At 54.7% G+C, this 15,494-nt stretch overlaps 1 protein-coding gene across 5 annotated transcripts in view; it reads right to left on the bottom strand.

Annotated features, from left to right (window-relative positions):
* Positions 1-6,694, bottom strand: part of NTNG2 (netrin G2) — a 68,573-nt gene extending 61,879 nt beyond the window's left edge. Inside the window, exons 1-3 of one of the 5 annotated variants that reach the window (XM_088793648.1) lie at positions 5,640-6,689; positions 1,938-2,064; positions 1,002-1,435 (exon numbers count right to left, since the gene is read on the bottom strand). In XM_088793648.1, coding sequence (XP_088649774.1) covers positions 1,002-1,214 — 213 coding nt within the window. In that variant the 5' untranslated portion in view covers positions 1,215-1,435; positions 1,938-2,064; positions 5,640-6,689. Of the gene's footprint in view, positions 1-1,001; positions 2,065-4,978; positions 5,124-5,639 lie in introns of those variants that run through there. The other 4 variants (XM_088793647.1, XM_088793649.1, XM_088793645.1 and 1 more) reach the window with 4 other exon arrangements.
* Between the last annotated feature and the right edge of the window lie 8,800 nt (positions 6,695-15,494).

A 15,494-nucleotide genomic window follows, 5' to 3' on the forward strand; every position in this document is an offset into this window, starting at 1 on the left:
AGCTCAGTGACTTTGGAGCTAGACATTGAATCACAGCTTTACCACTTCCTGGTATGTGACTTTGGACCTCAGTTTCTCCATCTGTACCATGGGAATGACGACAGCTAACATTTAGGGACACTTGCTCTGTGCCAGACTCTATTCTGAGCACTTCATACATATGCATCCGCTCACTCCTTACAACAGCTTATTATGTGCCCATTTTACAGATGATGGAGCAGAGGCCCAGAGATGCCACTGGTCCAGAGCCCATTCCCTAAAACTCCTACTTTATACAACGCAGAATCACCCATGCTGAGCTGAGGGGAGGACTCCATGGAATATCACAGATCAAGCTCTTAGCCCACTCACTCAAGGAGCTCGCATAAATGATCCCTGCTGGTACTCTTGTTGTTGTTGACATTACTCGAGTACTGAAGTACTCCGTGGAACACAGGGATGGAACTGGAAAAGGCGCCAGCCACACGATCCATCCTGGTCGACCTCCTTCCTCCCTTACGAATACCCTCTGCACTTCCATCAGACCTTCCCCTGCAAAGTGCGAGCTCAGTGTGTGGCATACCCTGGCCTGGTAAACTGTTTGCTGGATTGGATGGGGTGGGCTAGGAGGTTTCGAGGCTGAAAGGATGAGCAGCAGCTGGTCAGACTGTAGCATTTGCAAATAGTACCACACTCACTCGCCCAGCATGCTGACTTCCTACAATGGAGGCGGGGCTTATTTTCAAGGCTGGAATTATGACTACTGAGAAGAAATGATCTGGCGGCCAGCTTGCCAAGAATTTCCCCACCCCAGAGAACAATGTCACGTGACCCCAGAGTTCTCAGGGTAGCTTTGCTTTGGCACATTTCCAAGGTGGGACAGTGACTTGGTCCCAATCCCAGATGCAGGAGAATCAAACCTGGTATCTTAGTCCTCCCACTCTGCTCACCCATCCCAAGGGTCTGTCCCAGAACCCCTCCCACTTGGCCTGAGCCAAGAGAACAGCAGTGGGCGGACTTACGTGGGAGCAGAATCTCTCAGGGGGGTCTCCGCATGTGATGCCCGGGGGCTCCATCTTCACCTTGACATAGTCCTTCAGGCGCATCACCTTGGGCTGGCAGGCATAGAACTCCCAGGTGGGGCCCTCGTCTGAGGTCACCCAGGATTTGCAGATGTCATAGTCCCCAGCAGCCAGTGGGAGGCAGTGCAGGAAAAGTGCCAGGAGGTGCAGCATGGCTGTGCGGTCTGCAGGGGCGCAGCCCAGAGGGGCCCAGGGCAGTCAGCGACGACGGGGTCAGGCGGGGCTCTCAGCCTCAGCATGGAAATGCCACATCTACCAGGCGACGGAGGCCGGATGTCCCAGGGACTCGAGTACCACCGGGTTGCAGACGGCGAGGAACTTGTTTTTTCCAAAAGGCCAAGATGGAAAACTCAGAGCCAGCGTTTCTCAGACTGCTGATAGGCAGATCAAAAAGTTGCCCATAACTTGGCGTCCTCCTGACCTTGGCATTGTACCTCTCCCAGAGGTGAATCTGATCAAATCAGGCAGACTCTCAAATTGTGACAGTGGGTGGAAATGGGATAGGGAGGAAATCCACAGGGCTCTGGCATGGGGCCGGATCACATTGCCTGTAATTTTTGTCCTTCCAATCAATCCAGGTCTTTAAAAGGCCCTTCGTGTGTGATGTGCTCACCACTACTGCAAAACAAGCCTCTGGCCTGCGTTGTAAAGATAGAATAAAACCAGGAGGTGGATGTGTTAGCTGGAAACATGTTCCCTCTCTGGGACCGGACTTGGCATCTCAGACCCATAAAAGAGATTTCTTTTCATATGGGCTTAAAGTGACAACAATTGTGTGGCTGGACCAAAACATAAAAAGCTACTGAGGTGTTAACTGGGGAGAAGCTTATTTGGCTCTGTTTTGGTGGGGACAGGCACTAATGGGGGCCAGCTGACCTTGGCTGGTAGCCATCAGCAACTTATTGTGAAGTTTCTGGGACTTCAGCTCTCCATCCATCCAGATACCCGGGGTCTGGCTTGCCTTTCATTGTAAGAAGGGAGGGGAGCTCATTAGCAACAACACCTGCAACAAATTAAAAAGAGAAGGGGGGATAAAGATGTGTAAGAACAAAAGCTCTCTGGCAAAATGTGCAAAAATTGAGGCCGCATTAGCGAGGTCTCCCGAGAAAACTGGGTTATTTTTATTAATATTGGAGTTGCACATTTGGAGATTGGGCACATTAGTAAAAAGGTGGTGCATTTTCTCCCCACTAATGGGGGTGCTAGGTCAGCAGAAGTGCCCCTGCTTGGGGTCGGTGACTCTCTAAAACATCCCCAGCAGCCAAGATCGAATGGTTGCTTGAAAATACCACGACTAACAAGTCCAAATGTCAGCTGTGAATGGCAGACCCGAGATGGTAACTGTAGGCGTAGGTGAGGCTGTGTCACAGGTACAGGGAAAGAGGGGTCCACACAGGCGCTGGTAGTTAGGAGCCAGATGCTGATAAATAGTTCTCCAAACTCTGAAACACTGAATTTAATGTTTAATTCTAAGAAACTAGGGATGCTGAGACTTCGACAGAAGTGACAATGATTTGTCATATTAGATTTTCTGATCAAGGCCAAATTTTGCAATCATCTTTTAAAGGGTATGTTTATAAATGGATCGCTATTATGGTTATTGCTTTACTATTTTAAGCTACTGGTAATTATTTAAAAGCCCAAAGAGATATAACTAAGACGAATGTTATATTGTGAAAAACACAACTCCAGTCATGTGTTGTGTCCCCCCAGACACTGGATACACCACTAGGAGAATCTGAGTCCAGCCAGTGTGGGATCCCGGCCAAAAATATTAGCCAATAGGGCAAAGGTTACCGCAATGAGTCACAGTAGCAGTGTCTGTTATTAATTACTCTGGGTATCATGCCTGTGATAGCATCTCAATTCCCCAACCGCAGCGGGCTGGGTGCTCACCTCACCCTGACTCACCTGACATCCTCTTCCGCCACTGCACATAGAAGGACCCTGAACAGTTGGCTGTATTTCCATGAAACCCCATTCTCCACCCAGACACAAACCCTCCTGCCAAAAATGACACATCGGAGGGGAGGGGTGCTGGTAGTCCAGAGGCGGCTGGTGGCCCAGCACCCCCCAGGAGAAGTCCCCCCAGTGCCCTGCGCTCCAGGCCTGAATTGTAAATCTGCATTAAAGAGGCCCCTGCCCCTCTCTCTGGCTGAAGGGCTCTTGATGGAGATGAATGAGAAGCAAGGGCACCACATTTTCACGTCTCACCTCTGGCTGTTTAAAGAGAAACCTGTTATAGAGTCTGCCCGGCCTTGAATGCGCTCCTGGCTAGAAAACTCTCAGAAAGAACCCGCCTGGCGACTATTTTTACAACCTGAGAAAATGTAGTAAAAATAAAATAGCGCGGCCGGCAAAGGTTTGGATGCCTCTACCCGAGCGAGCTTCGTGCGGCCCAGAAAAACAGCAGGTCCCTAATTAATTCTTCCAGCCGCTGAGTCCCAACTGTTCACTAACAGGGCATTCCTGACGGCGGGGGCACCAGGGCGCCGGGCTGCGGGCTTCCTTCGTCTGCAGGACCGGCGGCTGCTCGGGGCGCTGGATCTGCCGGCGCGGGGAGGCAGCGAGGCCCGGAGGCCGGGAGGCCGGCGCGAGCGGCGCTCGGGGACACTCGCAAATCTATTAATTGCTTTGCAGCTCTGTTGGCTTAAGTGCCACGCATTCCCTGGAAAATGGGGAGGGGGGGGAGCAGCAACAACAAAATCCGGCAGGAGGGTAATAAATGTGTTTACAACTAATCAATCAATTGGGCGTTGCTGCTGCCGTCGTAGGGGAATTGTAAACTCAGCATGCGAATATTACAGTCGGTTTTTGCCAAAAAGGAAAAAAAGGAGGCCGGGGAGAGACGCGAGAGTCCCTGGAATAAGGAGGCGGAAAGCGGAGGGAGGGCGAAGCCAGCAGGGAAATTTCAGAGTAAGGTTGCATCCCGTGGGTCGTTTTCTCCCTGGAAAATAAATCTTCACCTGATATTATTAAGAAACTGCAGCTCCCGAAACAAATGGGATCGATGCGCTTTATTTTCTTTTAAGAGTCCTGAGGAGCCGAGGGGGGCTGATGGCCAGGGTATTAAAACCCGAAAATTAGATTTTACCAGGATTTCTGAACTCAGATTTCTCTGTCTTATTGAATTAGCGCTTCTCGGAGCTGGCTCCCCCCGGACTTGCCGCTGTGCCCTCGCCTCGTGGGAAACTTGCCGCCGAGGGCGCGGAGCCCCTGGGCTCACTGGAGGGGGGTGCTGGGGGCTTCTCCTGGAGCCCAGCGCACCCCGAGGTCCCCTGTTCCTTCCCAGCAGACGCAGCCGAAAAAGGTGAAGCTGCCTGCAGAGGGTGGTGCCAGTGGCCAGGAAAGAAAGGGGAGCAGCTCCCGCCGAGGTCACCTTCCCGTCCCCCCCACCCCATCTCCCCACCTGGCCCCGGGCCGGGTCCAGTAGGTGCCCGGCTCACCGCCGGCTTAGCGAGCATCCGGGTTCTGGCGGCTCTCGTGCCCCAGCCCCGGAACAGGAGCCTTCTCCAGCTCTCGGCAACCCCCACGCCCTCTGCGCGGCCAGAGAGCCCAGAAAAGTTGAGCGCGGGGGTGGGGCGCAAGGAAGAGGCCTCGGCTCCGCGAGCGCGCCCAGGGGTCCGGGTCGAGTCCGGCTCGGGGTGGGCCGCAGACGGCGTGCGCAGCACGTGGACTGGCCGGGCAATCCCGCAGCTGCTTTTTGTCTTCCGAAGTTGAGTGCAAGCCACCGGAGCAATTAATAATCACGCCTTTAATAAAGGCCTGGCCGGCACCGAGGGTGCCCCCTCATTTGGCACTGCCTCTCTTAATTAGAAGACACCGAGCGAAGAGCCAGAAATTAGTTGCATCCTTTTTCCCAGGGCTGCTGCCAGCAGCGACCCTGCCGCCGTCCCCCGCCCAGGCAGACAACTTACTCCGGAGCGGGCGACCCTACGAGCCTACGGTCCTCTTCCCGCCTTCCTGCCGCTTCTGCTCCCCCATCTGTGAGCCACGCAGGTCGAGGTTCGACTCCACATTGGCCCCAAGCCGGTCCCTGCGCAACCTCCCTTCCCACTAGCCCACCCCTCCGCAGCACCGAAAGAAATGTTCCAGTCCCGGCTGGCCAAGAGTTTCTCTGTGCAACTCGCACATACCCACTTTTCGGAGAGATGGGCAGGGGTGGGGGAGGGGCTCCAGATGGTAGCAATTAAATTAGGGTGGGAAAGTGGCGCGAGAGAAGGGTTAATTTCCTTTTCACAAACACATCCAGGCATTCTTGCAACATCCATCCCCACCACATACGCGATGGAAAAAGACCCTGGTGGGAAAAAGCCAGCCAGAAAGACAAGCTACTCCTTTAAGATGCTGCTACAAATGCACACACACACACCCCTCTCTGGCGACTCCAGTCCTCCGCTAGTAACAGACGCTACCAAATAACTTTTGCATCCAAGCCTTTGCTGGGCTGCTTTAAGTGGCTCCTGGGCCCGGGAAAGCCTGCATGGTCACCGAAGCCCTTTAAAAATGAAACCAAGCTGGCAAAGCTGCAGCATCTCTCCCCCCGCTCGCCTCCCGGGCTCTCCCCGTCCGCCTTACCCCGGCTCGGAGCAGCTTCCCGGAGCGGGGACCTGGGAGGCCGAGAACCGCCACCCTCTGGCGCTCCGCCTTCCCCCTCGGGCTGGCGCTGGGTGGGGGCGAGGGCCGGAGGGCTGCGAGCCGGTGCTCCCTCCTCGCGCCGCTCCCGCCGCCGCTGTGGCCGCCGCCGCTGCGGCCGTCAGAGTGGGGTTGGGGAGCCCTCCGGCCGCCGGGGGGGCCGCCCGCAGCCGTCCCGGAGACACGGGCAGGGGGAGGGGGCCACCCGCACCGCCTGCATCGCCCGCCGCGGGCGAGCGGGAGGTCGGCGCTAACAAGTGCAAACTTTTTGGCCCCCCTGGGCGGCTCGGAGAGGACCCGTGCTCGGGCACCGGGCAGCCCCCGGCCTGGGTGGGCTTCGCGGCTGCTCGTCGGGGCGCCGGGGCATCCCCCCGCGCGGCGCGGGCCAGATGGCTGGGCGCTTCACTGCCCCCCTGCACTCAGCTCCAAGTTAATGCCGAGGCCAAATCCTCTTGCCATCACTCACGATCACCATCGGGGCTTTTATCTCTCGGTCTGATCCGGGCTGCGTAACTTCCTCTGTGTGGCTTTAACACACCATCCCACCACGGAGCAACGGTCTTCTTAAAGGTGCAGGAAGGAAATATTGCGAGACTCGGGGGACGCGCCACCGCCCGGGGAGGGGCGCCGCGAACAGGGGCGTCCTGGCGGGCCCGCGGTCAGGGTGGCCCCAGCAGGCGGCCGCGGGAGCAAGCCTGCTCTGGGGGCTCGCTGCCTAAACATCTCCTCCCCGCCCCGGGGCCAGCGGGTCCCAGCGCGCAGAGCGCATCCTCAGCCAGCTCAGGTCAGGCGCCGCGAGGCTGCAGCTTCCTTTCCCGAAACCCAGGGGCCTGACCGGGTGCCAGCGCCCATGGGCGTGGGGGCTGCCCCATCGGTACTAGGGAGGGGGCTAAGTGAGTCAGTCCGCCCACCCCAACAGCCAAGGGCTCAAGGCTTCTGCTCTGTCTCCCTCTGTGAAGTGCTGCCACCCAGAAGGCCCCAAGCAGTGGGTAAAGGGGTGTGGGTGGGTGGATTTGGGGAGATGGGGAGGGGGAGCGATCTGAGCTCACAACCAGAGCCTGAATACCAGCTGACACATCGCCGCCTCCACCCTGATGGGCCCTGCTTTTGACGAAGCCAAGCCGGCTCTGAAGGGAGTGCAGACGGGGCAGGAGGGGCCTCACTCGGTGGTAAGCTGGGCAGGAGGGTGTGGGAGGGCTCCTGCAGGGGCCAGGGCAGAGGCCACGGACTTGGCAACACTGGGCAGCCTTGGGCTCGCCCACCCCCTGGAGAGTTCCTGCCAGGCTGGCTCCCTGGGCGGTGGGAGAGCTTCCTCTTCTCCCAGGGGCACAAGTGGTTTTCAGGAGCTGCTGGCCCCCTCCAGGGTGGGTTCTCACTGCAGCGCACAAGCAGGATGCATCAAGAACAAAGAGCCTGAGGACAGGGAAAGAGAGAAAGCGAGGAACTGGTCCAAGGTCACAAAGGGTGTCAGGACTAGGAGCCAGAGGTGGCCCCTCAGGGCTCCACCCCTCTGCCCTCCCCTACCTCCGCCTTAACCCTTCCCTGCTCTTGGCTCCTCCAAGCTTGGAGAGCGGCCTGAACTGCTGAATAACGTTTAGACTGTTGTCACAGAGCAGACAGAGGATGCAGAATTAAAGACTGTCATGTGCTTTAATAATATTAATAATAGTAATGACATTTATTGCACACCTGCTTTATGCCAGACTATGCAAACCAGCGTATGCATCATCCACTGATTCTTCCCAACAGCGCTGTGACTTAACTCCTATTAGCCAAGTCCCAAGGTACAGAAGAAGCTTAGAGATGTTAAGTAAGTTGCCCAGGGTCACACAGCTTAAGTCTCTGGCCTGGGGGGCAGGGTTCTCAGGCCCCCAGGTGGTACTCTGCCACTGCCTGACTGGCTGGTTAACTTGGGGCATGACTCAGAGTACTTCTGGGCCTCAGTTTCCTCATCTGTGAGATGTGAATCGTGAGTCTTTCCTTTTCCAAGGAAGGTCAAAACAAGGCTGTCCAGTGCCTCCTCCTGTGTGTGGGCTCAGATCCCATGCACCGGGGTGGGTCCCACCCCACAGAGCTGTCCTGGAGAACAGGTGGACGCCAGCCCCTGGTCACCTGCTCCCAGGCCTCAAGGCGTCCAGCAGGAGGAAGCTCCTCCACCAAGGAGAACACATCTCAATTTGATGTTTAAGCATTTGGCCTGCAAGCAGCAGTGGCAGGCACTGGGTGGGGCTACCACGCCAGCAGGGTGAGTGATGACCCGGTCAGCCCTCAGCCTGCTGTCCCCCTGGGAAACACCCTTCTCTTCCCTCATCACCGAGACTGGATGCTGCCAGGACAACCAACAAGACATGGAGAAGGATGCTTCTTATTTGTGGTTCATCTAAACACGGTGGAAGTTCCTCCCGTTATTGTCCAGCTGGTTTAAGTGACCCGTATGAAAGCTGTGTGTCTCTGGAAACAATGTTTACAACACCTCTCCAGCCCTCTGCCCAGTACTCCCTGCCCTCCAACAAGCTGCAGCCAACAGGCGTTTTCGGGGACCCATTCCAGAACCCGTCCGTCTTCCGTCTTCCCATTTCCAGACCCTGAGAATTATGGGATAGTTAGTGGAAGAGCACTGACCCGAAAGTCAGGATAATGGAGTTTGTTCGGTTCGGCCCCTGACTAGCTTTGTGGCCTGGGGTCATCACTTCCCTGCTCTTTCGCCATCCACATAAGGAGGGGATTTACCCAGGAAGGGGGTCTCTGTGTGAAGGTCCTGGGTTGAACGCAGGCCATCGCCGCTTCCAGGAGACTGCATTCTTCTCAAGTGAACAATAAAGTGCTTATTTTCCAGGATGGGAAACAAATAAGATTCCAGCTATATAGGGACCAGGTGGTCAAGAGAACTTCATTTTTAAATTTCATTATGGTACCTTATGACAAATAGCCTTTCCCAGCAATGAAAAGAAGCTGTGCACTGGGGGCAGGAAAGTGTTAATGACTCTCCCAAAAAACAATCTTTGGCCCCCCTCTCACAAGCAGCCTAATCATTCTCATCATTGGTGGGATTTTAGCTCCACTGCACAGTTTTAATTTGAATGGTGTATGTGGAATCTACTATCAAAAAGCATCTGCAGAACAATGCATTGAATTCTATTTCACCTGTGTTTTTAAAAAGGAGCTATATGTGTATATATACATGTATATATATGTAAAAAGATATATACACCAAAGTATGAACAGTGGAAATGGGGTCAATGACATGCTTGCTTTTATATACTGGGGGTGCCAAAAAAATGTATACACATGACTGGTATTTATCTTTTGTTATCTGTATATGTTGAGTATTAGAATTTTAATACAGTTTTTTCCTTTCTTAAAATGTGTATACATTTTTTTGGGTACCCTCTGTATATACATCTATATTATTTCTGTGTTGCTTGACTCCTTTACAATGAGGAAATATGCATAAATGGGACAAACGAGTAACAGGAAATTATAAAGTCACACACAAAAATGATCCACTAGTTTTGCAATGAGAGGTAACAGATGAGGTCCAGGCCCTCTGGGAATTTCTGAGAGACGGAAAATCCTGATGCAGACAGACATAAGGACAGACAGACAAAATGAGTTCATATCCCTGATGAAAGTCAAGTGCAAGCTCAAAACCCACCCCTTACATATTCTCATCCTTCGCTTTGTTCGCTCCGTTCTGTTATGCCAGACCAAGATTTTGATTTGTCCCCTTGACCTTGAGCAGTTGAGATGCAGCTGTAAGTAGGTGGTAAGATCCTGGGAACTAGTCCAGGACCATCTAGGGGTCTCCAGGCATCCCTGGGTCCCTTACTTCCACAGCCAAGGCAGGGGCATGGGGCGAGAGGCCAAGCCCCAAGCCCCAGGCTTTCCCCAAGGTGACATCTCCAGTCAGTGGCAGAGGCTGCAGGAAGCACCCCAACTCCTCCCTGCCAGTTCTTCATTCTAATCTCCAGACCATACCCCCATTAATTATTATTACTATATTAATCATACATGTAATTAATTCAGTAATGGTGATTCATAATTGATTGCATTTTATATGGCGCCTTTCATCCACGCATCTCCCAAGATGTGCACTGCCTACAACAAGAGACATACAGCAAGACGTGTTCTTTGCTCGCCTGCATTTTGTTGGATAAACTTCCCTTCACAAAGGCAGGGGGCTAATGGTTTTCGGGCAGACTGGGCTTGCCAGCCCCAGCTCTGTGCCCGTCTCCCTGGGTGGTGCGGCTCAGGCAGCACCTACCCAGCCAGGGGCTCCCGCTGTGCCTGCCCTGCCTGGTGGTGGCCGTGCCCTGGGAACCCTGCAGACTCCATTTCCTTGGCAGGCAAGTCTTCCTGGCTGCTGGGCAAGGCCAGCTTGGGCTCTGCCAGGAGGCAGTGCCACAGGTGGCACTGGACCAGGGCTCTAGAACTTGACTTTCTGGGCGTGAGTCCTACCTCTCCTGTTCATTGGCTATGTGAACATGAGTAAGCTGCTGTCCCTTTCTGCCTCAGTTTACCCAAATGAAAAATGGGACTAATAAAAGTCTCTCTCTTCCTAGGGTTGTTGTAAAATTTACATGCAATGATGCACATAAAGAGCTTCAAATCTGGCATATAGTAAGTGCTCAGTAAATGTGAGCAGCAACTGTGGGAGTCGGAGGCTTGGTTCCAGCAGCAACAGCAGCTAATCTGTGATGACTATGCTAATCGCTTCCCATGTCTGGGCCTCAATTTTCTCAGCTGTAAAATGGGATGACTGATCAACTTCAAGGATTCCTTCCAGATCTTAAACGAGTGCTTCCTATAGTGATGGTTGGGATTTGGGGCTTCAGAGTCAAGCAGCCCTGGGCTCACACTCCTGCTCACCATTTCCTAGTTGTGTGACTTTGGGCAAAGGACTCACCTTGCCAAGCCTCAGTTGACACCTCTGGAAAATGGGGATAACAACAGTGTCCAATGCCTAGGCTGGGTGTAAGAATTTAATGAGCTAATGCTGGAAACCTGTTTGGCTCTAGAACATGCTTGACACCAGGTGGCTCCGGTATTCCATACCAGGCATGACGCACAGCAGTGTATGGATGTTCTCACATTTCTGCTTTACCACCATCCTGTGAAAGACGCTATTATCATCCCCACTGTTCAGATGAGACTACTGAGGTGGAGTCGGTCCTGGATGATTCAGTTAGGGGTTAGGGCAGGGTCAGTATTTAGACCCAGGCCTCACGGCTGGGATCATTGATGTATATGCTCCCTGAACTAAGCTTATTATTTCAAGGTTGTTTTCATCCCAACGATTTTGGGAGGGAACTGGCAATGCAATTCCCACTTGTTAGCAGAAAACCTGGGGACCCTGAGCAGTTTGCTGCCTTCTCTAGGACACACAGCAGGTGATCGCCTGAGGCATCAGAATGGGTTCTGTGGAACAAGTGGAAGTGCCACTGGGCCACCTGCCTTTGCCTGCTGAGTCTCCGCCCACCCCCAGCCCCACCCCCAAGCCAGCTGTATTTCCTTCCCTCTCCACATGGGACTGCCCTGTTCCTGAGCCCCAGGCAGCACGGCAGGGAGAGGGCTCAGCCCAGGAAGAGCTGGGCTCCTCCTGACAAAGTAGTTCTTCTCCTTTGGGAAGGGTGGCTGCTGCCAGGAGGAAGCCCCAGTCCCCAGGGGATCAGCAGACAGTTGGGGTTTTAGCCCAGTGGGTGCCCAGAGTGCGTTCGGCAGACAGCTGGTCCCTGATCCAAAGGTCCCACAAGCAGAAGTAACTGTTGCTCACGTCCGTGGATTCAGAGTCTCTGGGGTCCCTCAGGCCTGGGAGCTGGGGGATGCAAAGGAGCAATTGCCTCCCTCTCTCAGCGGGAGCCCTGCCAGCTTAGATCTCAGGGGATATCTCCCTGCAGGACACTCTGGGTTACCCACTGTGCACCTACTGTGTGGGCCCGGGGGATGCAAATGACAAGAAATCAACTGGGTCCTGCCTCAGAGTGCGGCAAATCGATCAGGATAATCCATGCCACAGGCACCAAGTTGCCGGTGCACCTCACCAAGATTTACTAAGCACCTACTATGTGCCAGACACTGTCAGGCCAAGCGAGGGAGGCGGCTGAGTCTGGGGAAGTACGAGCGTGTGTGTGTGTGTGTGTGTGTGTGTGTGTGTGTGTGTGTGCGTGCACCTGCATGTACATGTACACACACACGTGTGCAGGGCCAGGGTGAGTATGTCAGCTTGGCAGCATTGCAAAAAAACACTGGATGCCTCAAAGTCAACTGCAGAGGTAAGTCCTAACTCTCAGGATGGGAGAGAGGAAAGTTCAAACGATGAGAGCCAAGAACAATAAAATCCAGGCTCCATGAAGACCCAGACTTCGACTGCCATCTCTCTGAGCCTCAGTTTCCTCATCTGTTAAATGGGGATAATTATAGCACCTACTTCCTGGGGTTGTTGGGAGGATCCATGGAGACCCGTGTAGGGGTTATTCCCCATCGGCAGATAGGAAGCTCTCAGTAAATGTTGGCTTGATTCATCAGCCCTGGTTAATTGCCCCGGCTGAGTGTCTCCTCTGGGGTGGCCCTCCATTCCACGACCAGGGACGCTCCAAAGGCCTGTGGCCCAGCAGAGCAGACTGCTCTGTGTCAGAAGAATAATGGGGTTCATCACATCTGGGAAACACGGGGTACAGCCCCAGCTGTCCTCCGGGCTGAGATGTCTCCTCTCACAAAACACCAACTGGGAATTCACTCCTGGGAGGGTGAACCGCCCCAGCCCCACCCATTCCTCTCGGAATTTGGGGAATGTTTCTCCCAGGTCTCACCATGGGGGGCAGCTGTGTTGGGGGAGCTGTGGAAGGAGTCACACTCACCCTCACACGTGGAAACCTTCACCTTCGTCTTCCCTATCTGCCAGCCAGGTGTGCAGGCTGCTAAAGGGGCTGGGGTGGGGGGCAGGTGAGGAAAGGTAGCAATCTGAAGGGAGAAGACAGCTGCCTCTGTTCCTGCAGCCCGCTCCCACCCCGTGACTCCTCATCCAGGGGCAAACGCTTGTCTTCCCCACCGAGCAGATGATCTGGGCCTCCGGCTTGGCGCCTGAGATGTGGTCTTCCTCTCTGCCGTGTGCTAATCACAAAACAATTCAGCCAGTTAGAGAAATACCGCTCCACCACGTCTGCCCTTGCCCTCCTGCCCCCCGGTGAGCTAAGGGATAGGGTGGCCTCTGAGCACGCACCACCACTCAGGCCCCCACTCATGGTCCCCTGCTCATTAGCATCATGTGAAAAGAGCCCCCCGTGGCCCCCACCCAAAGGCACCCACGTGCAGCCATGCGAATTCCTGGGCAGAGTGTCCTGGCGTGGGCAGGCTGAGAGCAAGAGCCCCTGTCACCAGAGGCAGCTGGATATTCTGCAGGACAACCCACAGTGAGAGAAATAAGTAAACAGAAAGCCATTCCCTCTGACTCGCCTGTTCCTGGTCATACATGTCATGGTATATGCAACAATTTCCTCATTAAATAATGGATTTCGAGGCTGCCCGGAAAACTCCTCGCGGTCAAATCGCTGGATTCTAAGAGCCCTGCTCCTGGCCCCTGGCCCCTGTCCGGGGTCCTGCCCAAGGGCACACAGGGACGCTGCTCCGAAACCCACCTCTGTGCTTTCAGGCACTCCTGGGTGTAAGACTACGCCCCTCTCTCCCCCTTACTCCTGGTTACTTTCTGCCCAAAGGAGGGTCTCAGAATCAGGGGCCCTAGAACATTGCAGATACCATCGCTCATGAAGTTCATCTCTTCATCTTGGGAACCCACGTTGGTTTCTCACGGAACCCCCTTGGCCTAATGGATGGAGACAGCTCACGGCTGCCACTCTCTCTGCTCAATTGACTTTGCTGACTGTCACCACGACCTCTAGGATGTCAGGGCTTACCCCATGCTGCCCCCGCTCCCAGGGGTTCCTCCAGCTCCCCAGGGTCCTAATGAGCCTCTGTTTTCATGCTGGGCTCACCCCTCACCCCTTCTTCACTATGGGTCCAGTAAATGCAGGTGTGCAGGACTGAGAAGGGTGAGCCAGCTGCCTGTCTCACCTCGTGCTTTGCTTTGCGTGTCATCTGAGAGTCCGAGGGACATGGCTTCTGACCTCCCACCCAATGGAGTACTCACAGAGGTGTTTTTGAAATCTGGAAAACAAATGCTCTGGCTCCAACTTCCTCTTGTCTCGACGCTGCTAATTCCCAAATCTGAATTTGCCGGCACGTGGCACTTTGAGTGAATCGGGACTCACCCCGTCTGTGCCCCTGCCTAGTGTCTCATCCGAGACCCCCTCCACCCTGTCACCCCGCACAGCTCTGTGGGGGCCACAGGGTCCTGGGCCAGGTGTCTGTGGGGAGGTTGCTGAGAAAGTGGTCATGCCCCCCCTCCCCCACACCGGGCCGTCTTTGGACCCTGCCTGAGTGTCTTTGGCCACATTTGCAGTTAGCCTGGCGTTGACGAGCAGGGGACGCCAAACCTGACAGCTCGTGTTAGAATACCCACGCTGCCACTTGTTTCCTTGGGCCCTTCTCTACACCTCAATTTTCCATCTGTACAATGGGGACAATAATAGTACCCACCTCTCAGGGTTGTTGTTGTGAGGATTTAATAATGAAATCATGGCTGCAGGGTGCTCAGAGGGGTGAGAGGAGCCCCCGGTGTGATCAGGCTGCCAAGAGCAGGGTAACCTTTGACCCTAGAGAAGCCCTTTGGGCCTCTGGCAACAGGATGTGCTCAGCCTGTCTGAAAGGGAAAATGCCGCCAGAAGCCAAAAGGAGTATAATTTCAGGTCATGTTGGGTGATGTACCCCTGTGCTCCTATCCAAAGTAATTCATTCTCCGAGGCCAGCTTGCATTACCGTCCTCTGTGAAGCAGAAGCACGGCCCCTCTCTCTTCCAACCCCTCCCCATGATTACCTGGGCTTGCTGTCGGCCCTTACAAGCAGCCTGACTCTCGACCACAGAGTTCAGTATACACGGGTAACAGACCCTGTGCCAGAGCCTGGGGGAGGTGTCCTTATGAGGCTCTGCTTTGCAGATGAGGACGCCACCGAGGCTCAGAGAACTGGAATGACTTTCTGCAAGTCCTACACCAGGAGGCAGTCCCAGACCTGCCTGACCCAAGCCAGTGCCCTTGACCCCCACCTCGCAGGCTCAGAGATTCTCACCCCAGTTCTGTCCCCTGTGAGCTTTGGGGCCCTGACTGAGCCCTGCATCCCACTCTTCAGGCCGCAGGATCTCATCCGCCATGTGAGTGGGCTGAGCTGGAGCTTCCTGAGGGTCCTTCAAATGGGAACATTTCCAGATGAACTGCCGGCCTCCCAGGTCCTCTCCTGATGCCGGCATCTGAGCTCGCCCAGAACAAATGTTTCTTTGAACGATCAACAGGATGACAACTCCCTAAGGAGAAGAGAGACACGTGTCGAGAGCAGGCTTATTACAAGCCTGACATTAACACGCCACACGCACGCACAGGTGAGACCCTGAGCAGCGGCAGCATGGCCATGGGGCATGCAGACGCAGCAGCCGTGTAAACAGGCCTGAAATGGTTCCAGAAATGCCTTCACAGCACACAGCGGGAGCTCGCCTTTTGTAGTTACGTGGCCTAATGTGCACCGAAAGACTACTGCGTGCCTGTGGGGTCGGGGGCACTGAGAGTGAGACTGCCACTCCTTAGCCAAATGCATGGGACCCTTTCCAGAAAGGACCTCTTGGCATGAGGCATTCACATGCAGGGCGGCCCCTATTCCACTGGTCTGTACAAGTATCACGCCCCCCTGTTTGTT

Source organism: Rhinolophus sinicus, chromosome 16 (genome assembly GCF_057876585.1).
Source record: "Rhinolophus sinicus isolate RSI-liver-muscle chromosome 16, RSI-T2T, whole genome shotgun sequence".
NCBI classification, from domain to species: domain Eukaryota; kingdom Metazoa; phylum Chordata; class Mammalia; order Chiroptera; family Rhinolophidae; genus Rhinolophus; species Rhinolophus sinicus.